The 19,128-nt window shown below is 39.1% G+C and overlaps 1 protein-coding gene across 2 annotated transcripts; it reads left to right on the top strand.

Moving 5' to 3' along the window:
- Positions 1–4,015: 4,015 nt before the first annotated feature.
- On the top strand, positions 4,016–11,138 carry ZNF572 (zinc finger protein 572). 2 transcript variants are annotated; one of them, XM_004431077.3, is made up of 3 exons: positions 4,016–4,066; positions 6,251–6,364; positions 7,023–11,138. In XM_004431077.3, the coding sequence occupies exons 2-3, from the start codon at positions 6,286–6,288 to the stop codon at positions 8,537–8,539; spliced, it is 1,596 nt and encodes a 531-aa protein (XP_004431134.1). In that variant the 5' UTR covers positions 4,016–4,066; positions 6,251–6,285; the 3' UTR covers positions 8,540–11,138. The 2 variants fall into 2 exon arrangements, with proteins under 2 accessions (XP_004431134.1, XP_014643458.2); XM_014787972.2 differs by lacking the exon at positions 4,016–4,066 and having other exon boundaries at positions 4,090–6,364.
- Positions 11,139–19,128: the final 7,990 nt, after the last annotated feature.

Raw genomic sequence — 19,128 nt, 5'->3', positions numbered from 1 at the left:
TTTCATGGAGGGGAAGAGACAAAGATGGCATCAGGGGTGGAGCCTGGGCACAAGATGGCTGCTGGGGTGGAGTCTAAGACAAAGGTGTCTGGGAAGACGAGATGGTACTTGAGACAAAGAAGAAGGGAGATTCTGAGGCTTCAGAATCCCTTTTGTTCTCCCTCAGTTTTTCATTTGTGTTAGATAATTTAGACAAAGTATCATGTAGTGAGGCAATTTTAGAGCTTTGTGTGACCCAAACATAAAACTAAAGAAAGCCACCAAACCACAAGGGAAGAGAGCAAGCGAAGAAGAAAGGAACAGAGAAGAACTACTAAAACACTGAGAAAAAAAGTTAAAAAATCGCAGTAAGTACATACTTATCAATAGCTACTTTAAACGTCAATGGACTAAATGCCTGAATTAAAAGGCATAGGGTGGCTGATTGGATTAAAAAAACAAGACCCATATATATGCTGCATACAAGAGACACACTTCAGACCTAAAGACACTGACAAACTGAAAGTGAAGGGATGGAAAAAGATACTCCATGAAAATGGCAATGAAAGGAAAGCTGGAGTAGCAACACTCATATCAGACAAAATAGGTTTTAAAACAAAAACTATAACAAGAGACAAAGAAGAACACTACAAAATGATCAAGGGAACAATCCAACAAGAGGATATAACACTTGTAAATATCTATGCACCCAATGTAGGAGCACCTAAATATATAAAGCAATTATTAACAGACATAAAAAGAGAAATAGAGAGCTGGCCTGGTGGCGCAAGCAGCTAAGTGCACGCACTCTGCTGCGGTGGTCCAGGGTTTACCAGTTCGGATCCCTGGGCACGCACCGACGCACCACTTGGCAAGCTGTGGCAGCATCCCATATAAAGCGGAGGAAGATAGGCACGGATGTTAGCCCAGGGCCAATCTTCCTCAGCAAAAAAAAAAAAAAAAAAGGAGGTGGATTGGCAGATGTTAGCTCAGGGCTGATCCTCCTCACAAAAAAAAAAAAAGAGAGACAGATAGACAGTAACACAATAATAATAGGAGACTTTAACACTCCACTTACACCAACGGATAGATCATCCAAACAGAAGATCAATAGGGAAACATTGGCCTTAAATGACACACTAGAACAGATGGACCTAGTAGATATATACAAAACATTCCATCCAAAAACCAAAGAATACACATTCTTTTCAAATGCACATGGAACATTCTCCAGGATTGATCACATATTAGGCCACAAAATAAGTCTCCATAAGTTTAAGAGCTTTGTGTGTATCCAGAAGCCTCCAGGTACAAATGAAAATAGACATACCACTTATTTTGCTTAATTTTAGAGCCACAGTTTCCAATTTAGTTTTAAGAAAAGCTAGTTTGGGGAGATCAAAAGTTCCCCATAGGGCCGGCCCCGTGGTGCAGCGGTTAAGTGCATGCACTCCGCTGCTGGCGGCCCGGGTTCGGATCCCGGGAGTGCACTGACGCACCACTTGTCAGGCCATGCTGTGGCGGCATCCCATACAAAGTAGAGGAAGATGGACACGGATGTTAGCCCAGGGCCAGTCTTCCTCAGCAAAAAGAGGAGGATTGGCATGGATGTTAGCTCAGGGCTGATCTCCCTCACAAAAAAAAAAAAAAAAAAAAAGTTCCCCATAGTAGCCATTGCAATTCCAGACTGTTTTTGGTCTATTTGGCCCACTAAGTTAAAAATGTGCACGTAGGGGGCCCAAAGTTCTTAAACATAAACTCGGCTGGGGGCCCCGAAGGAGGGTTTCCCTCAGAACATTTAGATGACTGGGATGCCATTTCTGAAATTTCCTCTGAAAACCCAAGGAAGTTGCTAGAGTCCTAGCCCTGATTTCCAAAGAAATCTAAAAACAAAAGAAAAGTTGTTGGATTCCTAGCCCTGATTCCAAAAGAAATCTGAAAATCAAAGAAAAATTCCTGGATTTTCAGCAAGCCAGAGCCCCAAAGGGAACTGTGCTACTTTCAGAAAACAACTGAGTACCCACCAAGGATGACACCTTGAACCTAAGGACAGAGCCTTGAACCTGGAGGACAAAGTCCCTCCCCCAAAAGGACAAAACCTTTCCCTTTCCTGAATAAAGTCTGAGAGCTCAGAACGCAAAGGGAGCAGAGCTTGCAATCCAAGGGGAGACTCACGAAACCAAAAGCAGGCCACAACTCACAGAGGTGATGAGCACAAGAGGCCTGGTGCAGGTACCTTGCTTGATTGTGGGGGTCGCTGTCTCTCAGAGGCCGCCTCCTTTGGATCCACTCTTCTGACACCATATATAGCAACCTAAAAAGCAAATTTCCCTGTTATTTTATCTCAAAATGAGTTTATTCAGGAATAGCCAAAAGAATTGCAATTTGGGATATGCATGCTATGGCAAACGGTAGGCATATCCAGAAAACAGAGGAGGGGAGCTTCCTTTATAGAGAAAAAGGGGGAATAGGGAGGGGCTGTTCTAAACAGAAGTCCTTGGGGGAAAAGCAGCAGTTCAGGGCAGTAATGGCTTCTCATTGGCTGAGCTGTGATGTTTCTCATTGGCTGCATTGTTGCCTGGTAGGGAAAGAAATCTTCCTTCAGTGGTAGAGTAGTTTTACCCGCTGTGGAAGATGCAAGCCTCCTGTCTGTTCCTGTTTGGTGTAATTGAGGATTTGTGGGAGGGTATGAGAACTTCCCCTACAGGCCCTCTTGACTCCAATTTAGTTAAGGTTTCTTTTATTAATTTCCACAGTATATGGGAGAAGAAAGTGAGCAAGATGATTTTGATTTTTGACATTTTGGTTTCGACGTGTTATTGAGACCTCTAATATGAGATGTCAAGTAGACCATTGGTTATAAGAGTGAAGAGCTCAGAAATGTAGCCTGGGCTGGAGATATAAATTTGTGAGTTGTCCGTGTAGGTGGTATTTGAAAATGTGAAAGTGAATGAGACTGCCTAGACAGAGAACATTCCAGGATAAGAGGAGCAGGTCTAGGATGGCCTTGAGGAATCTCAACATTTAGTGAAGACTAGGCTTGTAAAACAGACTAAGAACCGACTAAAGATGTGGAAGGAAAATGAAGAGTATGTAGTGTCACCTCAAAAGACTGTTTCTAGAAGAAAAGAGTGCTCAGCAGTATCAAAACACCTGTAAAAGGACTTGGGAAATGAATAATATCAATTGCACGCTAACAACAAGGGGGTCATTAGTAATCTTAGTGATTTTTTGTTTTTGCTGTAGGAGAAATGGGTTAGAAGGTGAGTGGGAAGTGATAAAATGGAAACATAGTAAGAAAAAAAAAAAAGCTGAAGGTAGGAGAATTGAGAGGTTAGATGATAGTGTAAAGATTCCAAGGTGGGAAGGAAAGAGTGCGCCAGTAAAAGGCTTGCTTTAAATGTGAAGGACCAATCCTCTGTTGTAAGAGGAGGGAAGAAAGAGGGCGCAGGGGTGCAGACTTAAGTAGATTTCTGTTTGATATGGGAGGTGAAGGGATTGGCTTCTATTTTCTTTGAAAGAGGAGAGTTTAACTGCTTCTCCGAGTGTTATTAATAACAGTGCCTTGCAAACTAATTGTTTTATATGTGGGTGGATGCCGTAGCTCTTCACGGATAGCTAAATATAGATCCCTGTTCACGGCGGTGGTAACAGAAACAATAGGCGCTTAACAAATACTCCGATTCATTTTGATTCTAACGATGATGATAAATCTGATGAAGCCCTGAGGGGAAGGAAAAGTATAACTTCCAATCGGGCCCCTATTATAAGGCGCCTGACAAACGTGAGCAATGAGACTCGCAGTCGGCGAACGACAGACAGCACAAGGAAAGGAAATCCACCTGCACGCTCCTTCTGGTCCGGGACCCTAAGGGTTAAGATCAACGAGAGCTGGCCATCACTGTTTCCTAGAGAGGCGCCGGCAAAGCCTGCAGGGGAAGATGGGGAGACTTCCTGTTTCTGTCCTGCGAGTTGGAGAGTTTAGGACCCTGGGTTGGTGGGGACAGAAGGAGTGGGGGGGCTCCTTCCTCCCGGACAGCTGGGCCTGCTGGGGGTGCGGGGCGCCTTGTGTGTAGCCCCCAGAACAGTGAGTTCCTTCTCGGGGGGAAGGGAGCCGAGGGCTGCGGGCAGGAGGAGTGGAAACTGCGCCGCCCGGGCTGCAATGTGCGTCTGGAAAGGGATCCCGCTGCTGCGCCGCACGGGCCACCGCGCCTCGCTCGCCTGCGGCGTCCCTTAAAGGATCTTGTTGCAGGAGACGATCTGGTCTCTTAGAACTTCACCTCGCACTGTACCCCAGCCTGTGCTCCCTGCCAGCGGTTCTTAAAGCTAAGCCTCAGGCAGTGCATTTTCTTTGGAAGACTTTCTAATCCAAAGCTCGGCCCGTCCTCATCACCTCTTTCCTCTAGGACAGTGAAAACAGCCCTTCTCTGTGGAATGACATCTTAAGGACAGCCTTTTAATACTATTTAGGCCTTGAGTTTGCTACCGTTTTGCTGAGCCAGTGTTCCTGAGGGCTCCGCTACTACCAACATTAATAATTAATTAGCAAGGAAAATGGTGGCATGGGTATCTGTTACCCAGATTCTTGCTTTCTTTGCAAAGATGTTGATAGAAGTCAGTAACCAGACAGCAAAACATATTACTCCATTTGAACAACTTTCCTTTTTTTTTTTCTTTTTTGTATTCAGGTTTATAGCTTTTTTTCCACTTAAGTACTGGGGTATTTATAATTTAGACTAGTTTCACCTTTTCCTATAACAAATCCCTAATTGCTGAGGGTGCTTAGGGAATGCCAGCTCCCTTGGGCATAAGGGGGATGTTAATCTGTTTTCTAAAACCCCAGTCAATATATTGCAAAATAAAGGCCCTGATCATTTGCAGCTCTGCTTTCTGCCCTAGATAATAGATATGAGTGTGAAAGTCAGTGTCCAAACAGGCTTGGGACTGAATCCTGCTTTACCACTTCCTGGTTGTGTGACCTGGAAAGTTTCTTAATGTCTTTGTTGCTCATCTATAACATGCTAGTAATTGTTTATACACCTCAGAAGGCTATTGTGAAAATTAAATGAGAAATATGTGTATTTACTTCACTGCCTGGCACATAATAGGCAGTAATAGGGTGAAAATTATAAGTACACCATTTTTTGTTGGTTTTCCATATGCGTGTCTTTGTATATCCTTCTTTTAGGCTCTCATTTTTCCTGAATTATGCTGTTCTTTATAACCTGAAATGGATGCCAAGTCCATATATAACTGCCTTCCAGTGATAGATCACATTTTCCAGTCCCTTAAAGTAGGTCAGGGATTCTAATTGGCTCCAGAAGATAAAGTTTAGGCTGAAAGGGATATTGTGATTATGATGACTTAGAGAGTAAGAGGCAAGGAAGAAGTCCCTTGTTAGCCTCCTGTTGTATTTAGGGGTTATTAGCTATAATGATTCTAGCCCTGCTTTGTCCTAATTTCTTGTTACTGGTTATATAAATCCTAACTTTCTTTTGAAATTAACTTCAAAGGTTTCATCCTTCTGTCAAGGATCAAGTTATTCTTTCTAAACTAAACAGCATGCTTTCTCTCTAGCTGCTTCTTATACCTGCGTATTGATTTTTTCAATTCTTATTATTGGTGGCTTTTCCAAAAAACTACTTTGTTTTTTCAATTAAAAGTGTTTCCCAGCTTTGAGTGGACAATGAGTATTAGTATTCATTCTATTTTTGAAGCTTGATCCTCAGACTTTAATGTGAAGGTTTAATTTTTTTTATTATTTCTTTAGAAAGGTAAATTGGGTTAACCTTTAATTGTAAACACTTGCATCTGAGATAAGATTTCCTAAAAAGACATCTAAAAACCATATTTCTTGGGGCCAACCCTGCGGCTTAGTGGTTAAGTGCGCACGCTCCACTACTGGTGGCCCAGGTTCGGATCCCGGGCACGCACCGATGCACCGCTTGTCCGGCCATGCTGAGACGGCATCCCACATACAGCAACTAGAAGGATGTGCAACTATGACATACAACTATCTACTGGGGCCTTGGGGAGAAAAAGGGTAAAAAAAAAAAAAGGAGGAGGATTGGCGATAGATGTTAGCTCAGGGCTGATCTTCCTCACAAAAAAATAGATAAAAATAAATAAAAATAAAAACCATGTTTCTTATTTTCAGTATGGCCCACAGAACATTCGATGCCTACAATTGTTATGTTTCAATGGCTGGGAAGGAAGGAAGAACAATATATTTTAACAAATGCTTCCAAACATAACCTGTTTCCTTCCACAGGATTTCTGATCTCTAACCCAGCTGTGATCATTGTAATGGAGCAAGAGCAAACACTGTTGGTCTCAGCTTCTAATGGCTTCATGGAGAGGGAGAGTTTGAAAAGCCATTTTACAGGTGAGACATCAAGAAGATGATCTGAATCCTTTGGAAATTCATCATAAGATGTACTATAGAGTGTGTAGAAAGAACAGGGCATTAGAATGAGACAAACTTTAATTTGATTCCCTGCTCGTCACTTACAAGCTATGTTTACTCTCATAGCCTCAATTTTCTCATCTTTAAGAAAAATGAATGGTAATATCTGTCTGACATATTTTTGAGGATTAATGATAAACGATGTGCAAAGCTACTATTCTTAATAAATAGTGGGTATCGTTATTTCTATATTTGCTCAGATTTTAACCTAGATATTGTCTAGTTTTCACCTCAGCTGGTGTTCTATTCAGTTTCTCTTCTACTCAGATCCCCTTTTTTCTTTTCAGTCTTCTAGAATAAAGTTTAATGAACTTATTTTTAGATTGATATCTGCCTTGGCAATTGCCGGCAACTGTTCAAATACTTCATTAGTGTTGTTGCTGAGTACAAAAAATTCACCTGCTTCTGATGAACACGTTGAGTAAAAGAAGTAAAGCTAGCTTTAAAAACTTTTTTTTCGTATAAAATAACTTAAGAGGTTTTGCTTTGTTGTCCCTTTCCTTCCACTGCAATTCAGAATTTCCTTCCCCTGGCAGAGATTAGGGAATATGTTTAGAATATCTGTTTATTCTTGCAGGAGATGAAAATAAGAATAATTTGGAAACTGTTCAACACAATAACTTTAAGGCAGATACACTTAAAGAGAAAGCCTCAAAATGGTCTAAAAGAGATGGCTCACAAAATTATAAGCATGTGGATATAAAAGAAATGCCATTGACATGGTCCCAAGGAGATGAGATTTGGTGTGATGATTCCTATGAGAATGATGGCAAGTCAGAGAATCAGGGAAATTCTACAGGAAAAGAGGAGGAAAAATCCAGGCCCTGGGGATGGGACCCAGGAGAACATGCCAATGCCTCTGTCCAACAGAATTCATCCTTCGGAGAGAAACCCTACAAATGTTCTGAATGTTGGAAAAGCTTCAATAATAGTTCTCATTTGCGTACTCACCAGAGGACCCACTCAGGAGAAAAACCTTATAAATGCTCTGAATGTGGGAAATGCTTTAGTAACAGCTCTCACTTGATTCAGCATCTGAGAACACACACAGGAGAGAAGCCCTACCAGTGTGGTGAATGTGGGAAAAGCTTCAGCAATACCTCTCATCTTATTATCCATGAGAGAACTCACACAGGAGAGAAACCCTATAAATGTCCTGACTGTGGGAAGAGTTTCAGTAGCAGCTCTCACCTTATTCAGCATCACAGATCCCATACAGGTGAAAAACCATATGAATGTCCTGTTTGTGGGAAATGCTTCAGCCACAGTTATGTCCTAATAGAACATCAGAGGACTCACACTGGAGAAAAACCTTATAAGTGCCCCGATTGTGGGAAGAGTTTTAGTCAGAGTTCTAGCCTGATTCGCCACCAGCGGACACACACAGGTGAGAAGCCCTACAAATGTCTTGAGTGTGGGAAAAGCTTTGGTTGTAATTCTACTCTGATAAAGCATCAGAGAATACATACAGGAGAAAAACCCTATCAGTGTACAGAATGTGGGAAGAATTTCAGTCGAAGTTCAAACCTTATTACACACCGGAAAACGCACACAGGAGAGAAATCCTCTGAAAGTTCTGAATATGAAGAAAGTTTGAGTCAGAACTGCAATGTGATAGAAGAATGCAGAATCCAGCTAGGAGAGAAACCATATAAATGTTGTGAATGTGGAAAGAGTTTTGGCCTCAGCTCTCATCTCATTAGACATCAGAGAACACACACAGGAGAAAAACCTTACAGATGTTCCGAGTGTTGGAAAACTTTTAGTCAGAGTTCCACCCTGGTGATTCACCAAAGGACACACACAGGAGAAAAACCTTATAAATGTCCTGAGTGTGGTGAGTGCTTCAGTCAAAGCTTTAACCTTATCAGGCACCAGAGGACCCACATGGGAGACAAACCTTACAAATGCACTGACTGTGAGAAATGCTTCAGCAGAAGTGCCTACCTCAATCAGCATAGGAAAATTCACGTAGAAAAGTCTTTTGAGTCTCCTGAAGTTGAAGATTTTCCTCATGAATGGACTTGGGAAAACTGTTCAGGAGGAATGGCCCTCATCTCTTCATTTTCAGTCCCAAATTCATCTTCCTCTTGAGTCCCAAAGCCTGTTTTGTTTTTTCTTTTCTTGTCAGACCATTACAATTAGAGTGTTCTCTGATCATGGTGCTACAAAATTTCTTTGATCTGTTTGCCAAAACATCTGGAAAAAGTCAACCCCACAGTTGAGAGGATGGGAAGACCCAGATCACCAGATTAGCTTCAAAGGAAAACACAAAGAGAAATCCTGGGAGTAAGGACACCTGAGATCTTGAAGCTGAGATTGCCATTGAATTTCCTTATTTCCTCTTGCCTGATTGGGCAATAAATCATTACTGGCCTCAGGGGTTTACCCAGAAAAAGATTCTTCTTTACAAGTAATGTGATTTCCTGGCTGGTTTGATGGGTCTTATTGAAGAAAAGACTCACTTTTTCCAAGTGCATTTTTATTTGCTGAAATTTAACTTTTGTAGTATCTAGAACTGCACTGTCCAATACAATAGCCATTAGCCATATGTGGCTATTTAAATTTAAATTTATATTAATTAAGATTCAATGAAATTTAAAATCCAGTTCCTTAGTTGCATTAGCCACTTGCTAAGTGCTCAGTAGCCACATGTAACTGGTGGCTGCTCTATTGGATATCATAAAAAGTTCTTTCTTTCAAGTTCATCATTCTTGACAGGCCCATAAATATTTCCTGTAAGACTGTAGGAAATGTGCTGTGGGGTTTCTGCTCTCCAGGAGGAATTGCAATGTAGAGTAGAAATGGGATAGAGTTTTGAAGGCACTGGGTCTAGAGATTGGCTATTCTAATGACTGTATGTTTTATGTTCCACCCAGTTATTTAGTGATATGATCCCATTGTCTTGGCCAAAGCCAGATTAGGAGGTAGGATTTTTGAATTCTGTTTAAAAGTTTTTGACAAGCAGTCTTTTCCCTTCAGTTTTTCCATTACATAATTCCTGGTCAGATAAGAAATGGTTTTTCTAATAATCAACCCACTGAGTCTGAGCCAGTGTCCAGGAACAGTTTGCCATTGGAGACAGATTCCTTAGTTCCAGTCTCAGCACTTTTCTTTTGCCTCTTGACTTAGGTGGTGTATGGAACTGATAACTGAGACCCCAACCTCCCTGCTCATCTGTTAAAATGGGAATGATGCTTTGTAGAGTATTAAGATATTTCCTATGCCCCCCCACCCCTGTTTTTTTCCTGCTAGCACAAAAGGTAGATGTGTGGGAAGGTTAAGACACCTGAGTTGCCCAGGATTTCATCTCATTTTTTGATTCAAAAAATATTTTATGAAGAATATGTAGAGATACAAATTTGGAATGTGGAGCCAGAAAGGGCCAATTACAGCTGCTGTAAGGGGCTATAGCTGGTGAGTGACTGAATTGCATAGGGATTGTTTCTTCTTTCAAGATTGTGGTACACCTGATACTGGTGAGGCAATTGTGTCTTTTTGTGTTGTTATAGGATTAAAAAGGAAAGCAAAAGCTAACCAATAAAAGTGTTTAAGAAGTATTTGGGGTGATTTTCTGCTTTCAAAAAGGGAGAGAACATTATTGGGCATCATTGGCTTTCATGTGACCCTTGCCTAAGCCTCTTTTTACATTTGTATGTTATGTATTATTGCCCGAATTGTCTTCAACTGTAACATCTGAGGACAAGTATTTACAATATTTTTTACTACACACTGCTAAGAGTTTGATTAATGTTTGATAATTAAATTTGGACATTTGCTATTGAGGCTGAAATTCAGTTGCGAGGCAGTAGCTGTTGGGACCGTGCACAGTCACTGATCACGTTATGTGTGGCAAATAACCACTCTGAACCTGTTTCCTCATCTGTAAAGCAGAGAGAATGCCTACCTTGCAGAGTTTCTGTAAGGATTAAGTAAATGATTGCAAAGCACTTAGCACAGTGCTTAAAATATAACAGGTTCTAAATAAATGGTAGTTGGTTATTATTAATTGAAACAGATTGAAAAATGTCCACACATTTTCAGAAATAGCAGTACAGCCCCAAACTTATCCTACTTGCGGATTCTTTATGACCAATCTCAGGAACCCTAAGGAATAAGCTCTTCTAAAAGCACAAGACTATATTGTGTTTCCAGTTTGCAGACTGTTGAAAACACTTTTATTCGATTCAGCTTATTGAATTTTTTTGTTGTTGTTCATGAAACAAAGGATTCAGTTTAAGCTGGGAAAGAAAAAAATAGGAAGTTCAATTTAAGTTAATTTGCATCTGAAGAGATTAACAACGGGTACAATTTATGTCCTATCACCATCACCTGCACTATGTTTTATGACTGCCCACAATTACATGAAACCTATTTCACAAACCTTGATGTCTACAGGAACATAGAGTTTCACATTTTAGATGGGTTAAGATGGGCTCTATCAGTAAAACAATTTGGCAAGAATCGTCTCTTTGGATTGAAAACTAAAAACAGAAGAGAGATTTGTCACTTATGAGATGGAGAACATAACATAGACAAATTTAATCATATTTGATGCCTTTGCTTCAATTTCATCAATCGGCAAATAGGTTCTTTGTTTAGCTCCCCTAGAAGTCAATATTCTGTATTCTCTATTTTTCTTGCCAACACAAAGGGTTCAGCACCTGAAAAAATAAAGCATTCTTATTTATGAGTGATTTGTGTCATAGTTTCTTTTTAATTAGAAGGAAGACTCCTATATTCATTTTTTCCTACTTGAAGAAAGGGCTTGTATTTTTTTCCCCTACAATGGAATGAGGAAATCTGTGTTAATGCATATACTCACAAATGTAGCAGGAACTCATTCTCCAGCTGCTGTGTAGCCTACCAGAAGGCATGCAAACATAAGTCTCTATAATAGTACCCAAGGTAAAGGTTTGCTCCCATCATTCCAAGTCATCCCAGTTGGGTCTACCAAATGGGCCTTCTCAGTGCTGCAGAAGTCTCCTCATTGATGGTGAGAGGTGGTGAAGTATGGGCTGTGACTATTGCCCCTCATACATTAGTCCAACGGATTCATCTTTGCCAGTCTCTCACTTTCTGAAATCATAGTAATGACAAAACTGCCGTTGATTCTTCAGTCTGTATTTGAGTTTATGTAATTCCTTTCAAGCAGTATAATCACTAGTTCATTCGACAACAATTTATCTGATGCTTAATGCGTGTGTAGCACAGGTCAAATGACAGCAGGGGGGCAGAAGTAAGTATAGACTAGTATTAGGAAAATGTGCAGCTTTTCAAATGACTACTTTCTCCTTGCCAACTCTTGAACTATACTTATTATGCTGAACCCTCCATCTTCAAATTTAATAACTCAATACTCTGAGGAGCTAGAGATAACCATAGTTTAAAATTGGTTAGGTTTTCCCTGTGAAAACACAAACCCAGCGAATTTGAGACAGTGCTTAGCACATAGTGGTGCTCAATAGTTGTTGAGTAGTGTCGTGTGCTTATATGCTTTATGCTAATGTCTATGTGTATGCTCTTCCAGGATATGTGTTCCTATTAGACTGTCAACTCCTTGAGTGCAGAGAATGGATTCCATTTTTGTAATCCCAAAGCCTGACACAGAGCCTTGCATGTGAGGTACTTTGTGATTTTGGTTGAGGGGTCTTCACCAATGAGTGAAATCTACTGGATTAGGCTGTATAGTCTGAGTCCCCCCAGGCGCCTTTAAGACCATAAATTGTCTAGTCCACAGAGGCTGGGTTGGCTTGAAAGTGAAAATGGCTGCGCTAGGAGGCTGGGTCTATCCTCATACTAGCGCTAGAGGACCCTTAAAATATCCCAGTTGTTCAGAATCCTATGGACGTAAGACTTGGGCTTTGGATTCAGACTGTCTAGGACAGGCTCAAAACCTGTTTCAAATTCATGTTTCGATCACTTACTATCTTTGTACTCTGTACTTACCTTGAAAGATTTGGTAAGCAGTGAGTGAGGGGAGGTAACTGGCATATTATGGGTGTTAAGGAAATACCATTTTCCTTCCCTGTGTACCCTCATTTGCTCATAATTTTGCCAAGGATAGGCTCTAGGCACAGAAATGTTTAAACATTTCTTGGACTGATTATTTCTAGCTTTCTAAAATAAAGATATTAATAACATTTAGCTCATGGGTTTGTTGTGAGGATCAATGAGATAATGTATGTAATGTGCTTAGCGTTGCTGGTACCTAGTAATCACTCAATGTTGGCTATTATTACCATCATAAAGTGGCTCTAGAGCTCCATGAGTCTTTGGATCATTTTTGAAGGTAGCCTCAGAGACATCGGTATCCCCTGGGGCCACTAAAATGGTGCAATCCTTTTGTTACTGTTTATTTCATGAACAGGAAGGGGCATGACTAAGAATGTATAAGCCAAGTGTGTAGGCTAATAATGTAGCACATCATTATTGTAATATGGCAGATATTTGGGCAACTATTGCCTTTTCTGCTTAAAATTTATCCTTCCTTTCACTCCCCTATCTTTTTTATTTCATTTTTGTTCTCTTTTACCTCTCTCTGGCCCTGACCTCTTCTGCCTTGTCCATCTATATTTTAACCCAAACTTAGGCATTTTTCTACCCCTTATTTTGTTCCCCTTTCTTCCTTCTCCCTCCTTCCCCTCCCAGTGAAGTAGGAATCAAGGCAAGGCTAAGGATGGTCCAAATGCTTGGTTATAAACAGATACAGATGGAAACAGGATGCCTGGCAATCATGACATCATGAGCATGTAGCTGCTTACAAGCACAGGTAGTGTGCAGATGCTAAGACAGCCAGGTTGCTGATCTAACATTGCTTGACTGGTAAAATCAGTAGATATTCTAAGATTTGACACAATGAGGTATGATGTGGAAGTTCTAGTTGAAAAAGGACCATGATTAATTTTGAGCCATGCTAAGTCATATGGATAAGTAGATTAAAGAAAATATTAAGAAAACTGACACACAGGTGAAAATTTTTTTCCCTTAAAATAGCTTACTTTCTGATCATTAAAGTAATATTTGCTAATTGTAAAATATACAAAGAAGTATAAAGTAGGAAATACATAAAAGTATGAAGACCAAAATAAAAATGATCCATAGTCATCTTCTCCAGAGATCACTCACCATGAAAGTGATACTGAGCAAGGGCTTGATCTGCTCGCTGCAAGATAAAAAGCCAAGCAGGCGGTGGTAGAGAAAGTTTTAATAAGCGATAAGCTAGCATATCGGAAGATGGTGGCCTATCATCCTAAAACACCCATCTTAAAGGGGAACTGACTTGGAAATGACTTATATAAGGCAAACAGGATTGGGGAGGGGGCTTATAACAGCTAGATCCTAAGTTAGCATAAGGGAAGCCATCTTAGGGAAAGGAAGCAATAACTATGACCCTGATTCACTAGTCTCTGAGAATGCACTCTAGCCTGCACATAGCCTAGATGATTAAGCACCTTTTGCTATTGAAAAATACATGATCACCTAGTTCTATGACTCTTGCTTACATATATCTCCCACTTGTGATCAGACAATTACTTTGTTCTCTGAGTTCCCCAGGAACATGATGACTTCCAAAAAGAAAAACTCTGCATTGGTACCCATCACAAATGACAGAAGAAAGAGATAATGTGGTGCCTTGAAGTACATCACACTGGATGCTAGCCATCCCTAAACCTCCTTCTTCCCTGCCCTTTTTCCCTGAATAACTGCCTCAAGATTCTGTGTGATTTTAAGATGGTTCTTTAGGACACTAGTCCACCATCTTATGATTATGCTGGCTAATCATATAAACTTTCCTTTCTCAACCACCAGCAGGTTTGCAATTGATTGGCACTGGATTGCGGTGAGCAGAATGAGCCCCTTTTTCTCTGTTACAAATTTCTGACTTGTAATCCCAGATGGGATGTGCCTCTGCCCATGGCTACTTGAGTCCAGGAGAAGTTCAAGACTCTCCCAGTGGCTGCCAGGATGCTTTTTCTCACAGGGACTGTCCCCTACATTCTCCCGATTGTCGGTTACCTTCAATGCTTCCTGGTGGCTGAAGAAATGAAACGGGCTCTAGATTTGTTTGCTTGTTTTTGCTTCTGGTAAGTCGACACGCTCAATCTGGAATAGGGTGAGTTGCCTTGGGGATGCCTATGAACTCCCTTCTCCTCCATCTGGGGTCCTTTCCATTGGCTGACGGGCCATCTGGGCATGCATTTGGAGTGGGAACAGTTGTAGGCTTTTCTACCCTAAATCTGGGAACTGGGTCACTGATGTCTGTTTTTTCTGTGTCTGGATCTGTGTATCTGTCCATCTCTGTGTATTGGAATGGGAGGAACTCCATCTGTCCCCAAGAAAAGCCCTCTGGGCCGCCTCTTGGCTAAATGGGTTGACTTCACCTATGATCCCATGCCCAAGAAGAAGATGGTTTTCTTTTGTGACACCACATGGCCACAATATTCTTTAGACTCTAGAGACAGAATGGGCAAAATGGGACAATTTCAAACTGGTGTATTTGCATATGCAATTGGAAAGAGCTGGCTATAAAATTAAACAACCAATGGGAAGCCTGTTTTAATCTTTTGAGGCTTATAAATTAAATCATGAATACTTAATTGTCTCTTTAAAAGATAATAATTAAATAATTTAAACATCCCAGACTGGGGGATGTCAGTGGCCTTGCTAGCTGAATGAAACCAAAGCTGTTCTCTTGCTGAGCTTCCCCACTTCAACTCCCCTCAAATTCCTAATCTAAAATTAAGCAAGTAAAAATAAGTAGTTTTGATATAATTTGGAATTATAATGGTCATGCTGGGGAACTTCTGTTTCAGTTGAGGCCACCTTAAGGGGACACTCTTAAAGGAGAGGATTCAAAATCTCTGATGATGGAATATAGTCTTTGGTTAATATGCAGAAACTTCTAAAAGACAAAAGGATTTAAAAAGCAGCTGTAAAGAGGATCCTTACAAAAAGAAAAGAATCTTTTGTAAATATTTTTGGCCATCTGAGCAGATCCACCTGCTCAAAAAATAGTTCAGACACAAGTATTCCTCTGAGGTTTGTACCTGAGACCTGGTTAAAATTTTGAAGATCTCTCTTTGTGCTTATATGTCTCTATGTGTATTTGTCTGCCTCCAGATGGTACAATTTCTAAAGGATCTGTATTTAATTGGCTTAGAGTAAACACTTTTATAAGTTATTTCTAAATTTGATAGAAACTAGCCCAGGTGTCTTTCAAGTTAACATGATATAAAATGACCTTTGGTAAATGAAAGCTTGTTTAAGTTTGTTGGTTGAACTGAAATAAATATGTTTTCAGAGTTGTCAACATTGGATATGATGCAAACATGTTCTTATCTCTGTTACAAAATTTGTCAGCAAAAAAATAATAATTTACAATAATAGCTGATTTTGTCTGATGTCTCATGAAGTCTTTGTAGACAATCTAAATATAATTATTGCAAACAAGTAAACTAAACAGATATGAAAAGGATGAAAACTTTTTGGAGGAAACTTTTAACAATAATTATGTGTTATAGTATACATATTTAAAACAACTCAACATGATGGCTAACTGCTTTAATGTCACATGAAGTTTTTTTTTTTTTTTTTTTTTTGGTGAGGAAGATCAGCCCTGAGGTAACATCCCATGCCAATCCTCCTCTTTTCACGGAGGAAGATTGGCCCTGGGCTAACATCCATGCCCATCTTTCTCTACTTTATATGGGACGTTGCCAAAGCATGGCTTGACAAGCAGTGCATTGATGTGTGCCCAGGATCCGAACCTGTGAACCCCGGGCTGCCGCAGCAGAACACACGCACTTAACTGCTACACCACTGAGCCAACTCTTTGCATGAAGTTTTTGAAAATGACCTCAACATAATTGTTGAGAACAAATAATTAAAATAGATAAAAATGGGTAAGAGTTGTTGGGTGCAACAATTACGTTTTATGGTATATATGCTTGAAAAACAGCTTGCAAAATCTTTTTAGTAACATGAAACCTTAGAATTTTGCTAAATTAAGTTCAATGATAAAAATTTGTTTAGTATCTGGGTCATTTCCTCATAAGATAAAATATTAGAAATTGATTACTAAGCATAGATTTGTCTGCCTTTGGTTTCTTATCTCAAAGAAACTAAAAGATGCTTAAGTTTATTGATAAACATGTTTTGTGCACTCTGAGAAATTTTCTATGAGAAAGCATATATTTCTGGAAAGTCTGTATACAAGGAAAGTAAAACGTATGTTGTCAGTAAAGAAGGTATAAAGAATAATTATATTTATGTTTGTTCTGTTAAGAAAGATAAATTTGTCCTAAAGTACTAGGGAAGAAGGCATGGGACAATTTCTGAATGTAAAAGTAAGTGACAGAAGGTTTGTGAAAGTAAACCCTGAGGAGTTTTGTGTATGGTCTAGTTGGTTAAAGTAAGCTGGTGGAAAAGTAGAATTTGGCTTTGTCTCTTAAAAAGGTAATTCTCTTGAACTTTTGGTCTGCTCTTGATAAACAGGTTATAAATGGTTTTCCTTTGAGTAACTCTACCTAAAAGACAGAAAAATCTATGTTTTGTTAAAATAATTTCCTATGTTCAAAAGGATTGAGATCTCTCTAGTAAGGTTTTTTGAACTTTTTAAACTGTTTGCCTTTGACTATTTCTGTTGTCACTTTGATTGAATGGATAACTAAGCATTGTTTCCTATTTCACTTAATGTTTTAAAACTTTTTGATATTTTTGACAAACTTCTCCCAAAATCAAAGTCTTTCTTTTAACATAAAGTGCAAAGTTTGAGAATTTCCAATCAGCCCTGGGACTTCTCAAAGAATTTGTTCTCTCTTTCTATAAAGAGGAAAATATTAAACTAATTAGATTTATTTTGCATGTTAAATTACATGGGAAGTATTATCAAATAAATGATAATACGCCTTCCTAGGTTATATTATGTGGGTAAATGTTATTAATATAAGTGTTTTAAAAATATATATAACATTCCAAAAATTCTGATCTGTCCTGGTTGTCAGTCATAATCCTAGTTATTATCTCAAAGCGTCGTATGTTACAGAAATAGCCAAGTGTCTTTGTCAATTGCCATTTCTGAATGTTATTTGCAGATAGTTGTTTTACTCTGATGTTTTAACAGAACCAGAATCCAACATCCACCAATGTGTATTATAGTTTCTATTGAAAATAATTTTTCTGTCTAAATCACCCTCATTTTTACCAAAGATAGCCAAATTAAGACTTACTGGTTTGCAAAATAAGTGTAGTTTTAATAAACTTGGCCCAATCATTTACATAAGTACAGCAAGAATAGCAATGGATCATACAGACTCTTTTAAATCTGCTTTGTTGCATCTTTTTATAAGGACTCTCAGATTGAACTTTAAAGGCCTCTTGAGGCCAGAAAAGCCAAACCAAGGACACATCATTAGACTCCACCTGCAATAACTACAGATTTGGGTGAATTCCTCTCTTCTCGAGGTCTCCAAAATATTCTGGGGTTCTCTGCACTGGCAGGGGAGTGACCATCCTTATTGACCTGGAAAGGTTGCTGGAAACCCTGTAAGCAAGGTACCAGGCCCATATTTCCAAGTGGCTTTATTTTACAAAGTCCAACCTTTGTTCCTCAAAAGCTGTCTGGTCATATCTGAGTCTGTATGTTTTACTCAAATATGACATTTCAGTCAAAGCCTGGTAATATAATCGTATTTCCAATTGTGTCCTGCTAAAGGAGAACAGATTCTTATTGAACTTATGCAAACAACCATATTGCCATGAAAATATACTTACTCATTAAGAGTTTCCAAATTCTGGAGGGATCAGATAGAGAGAAAAAGGTAAATGTTTCAAGTCTGTTTACAAAAGTCTAATTTACCAAATTGTTATAAGTCACAGTTAGCTTAAGAGAAAACGGAAAAAGTTTTCCTTAAACCTGGAAAAAGAAAACATTAAAAAAATCAGCAATATTTCAAACAAAAAGTTACAAAAATTATAATCATCTCTAGCAATTTATTCCATCCCATGATATCAACTCTTGATCTTCTGTTAGCAGTATCATGAGGCTATCAGTTTCTCAGTTAGAGTTCTGTATTATTTTTACCCAGCTCAGTTTTGTAATCTGAAAGTTTATCAGAAATCTGCATTCTAAAGCAAGTGTCAGAGTCCTTCCCATGAATCCCTCTGAAGATGAAACATATTTGCAAAATCATCAGAGTAAAAGAACAACCTTCTGCAAATGACAAAACATTCAAAAACGGCAATTGATAAAGACTGTGACATATAACACTTTCAAATAATAGCCAGAATTATGACTAACAACTAGGACAGATCAGAAATTTTGGAATGTGTATAATTTTTAAAACATTTCTATTAATAACATTTACCCACACAATATAACCTAGGAAGGCTTATTATCATTTATTTGATAATGTTTCCCATGTAATTTAACATGCCAAGTAAATCTAATTAGTTTAACATCTTCCTCTTTATAGAAAGAGAGAATAAATTCTTTGAGAAGTCCCAGGGCTGATGGGAAATTTTCAAAGTTTTCTTTTTTAAGTTAAAAGAAAGACTTTGATTTTGGGAGATGTTTGTCAAAAATATAAAAAAGTTTTTAAAAATTTGGTCAAATAGGAAACAAAGTCATTATTCATTTAATCAAGGGGACAACAGAAACAGTCAAAGGCAAACAGGGAGTT

The sequence above is a fragment of the Ceratotherium simum genome, chromosome 23 (genome assembly GCF_057802395.1).
Source record: "Ceratotherium simum simum isolate JZ-2026a chromosome 23, ASM5780239v1, whole genome shotgun sequence".
In the NCBI taxonomy this organism is placed as follows: Eukaryota; Metazoa; Chordata; class Mammalia; order Perissodactyla; family Rhinocerotidae; genus Ceratotherium; species Ceratotherium simum.
This window is presented reverse-complemented; position numbering and strand designations above follow the sequence as displayed.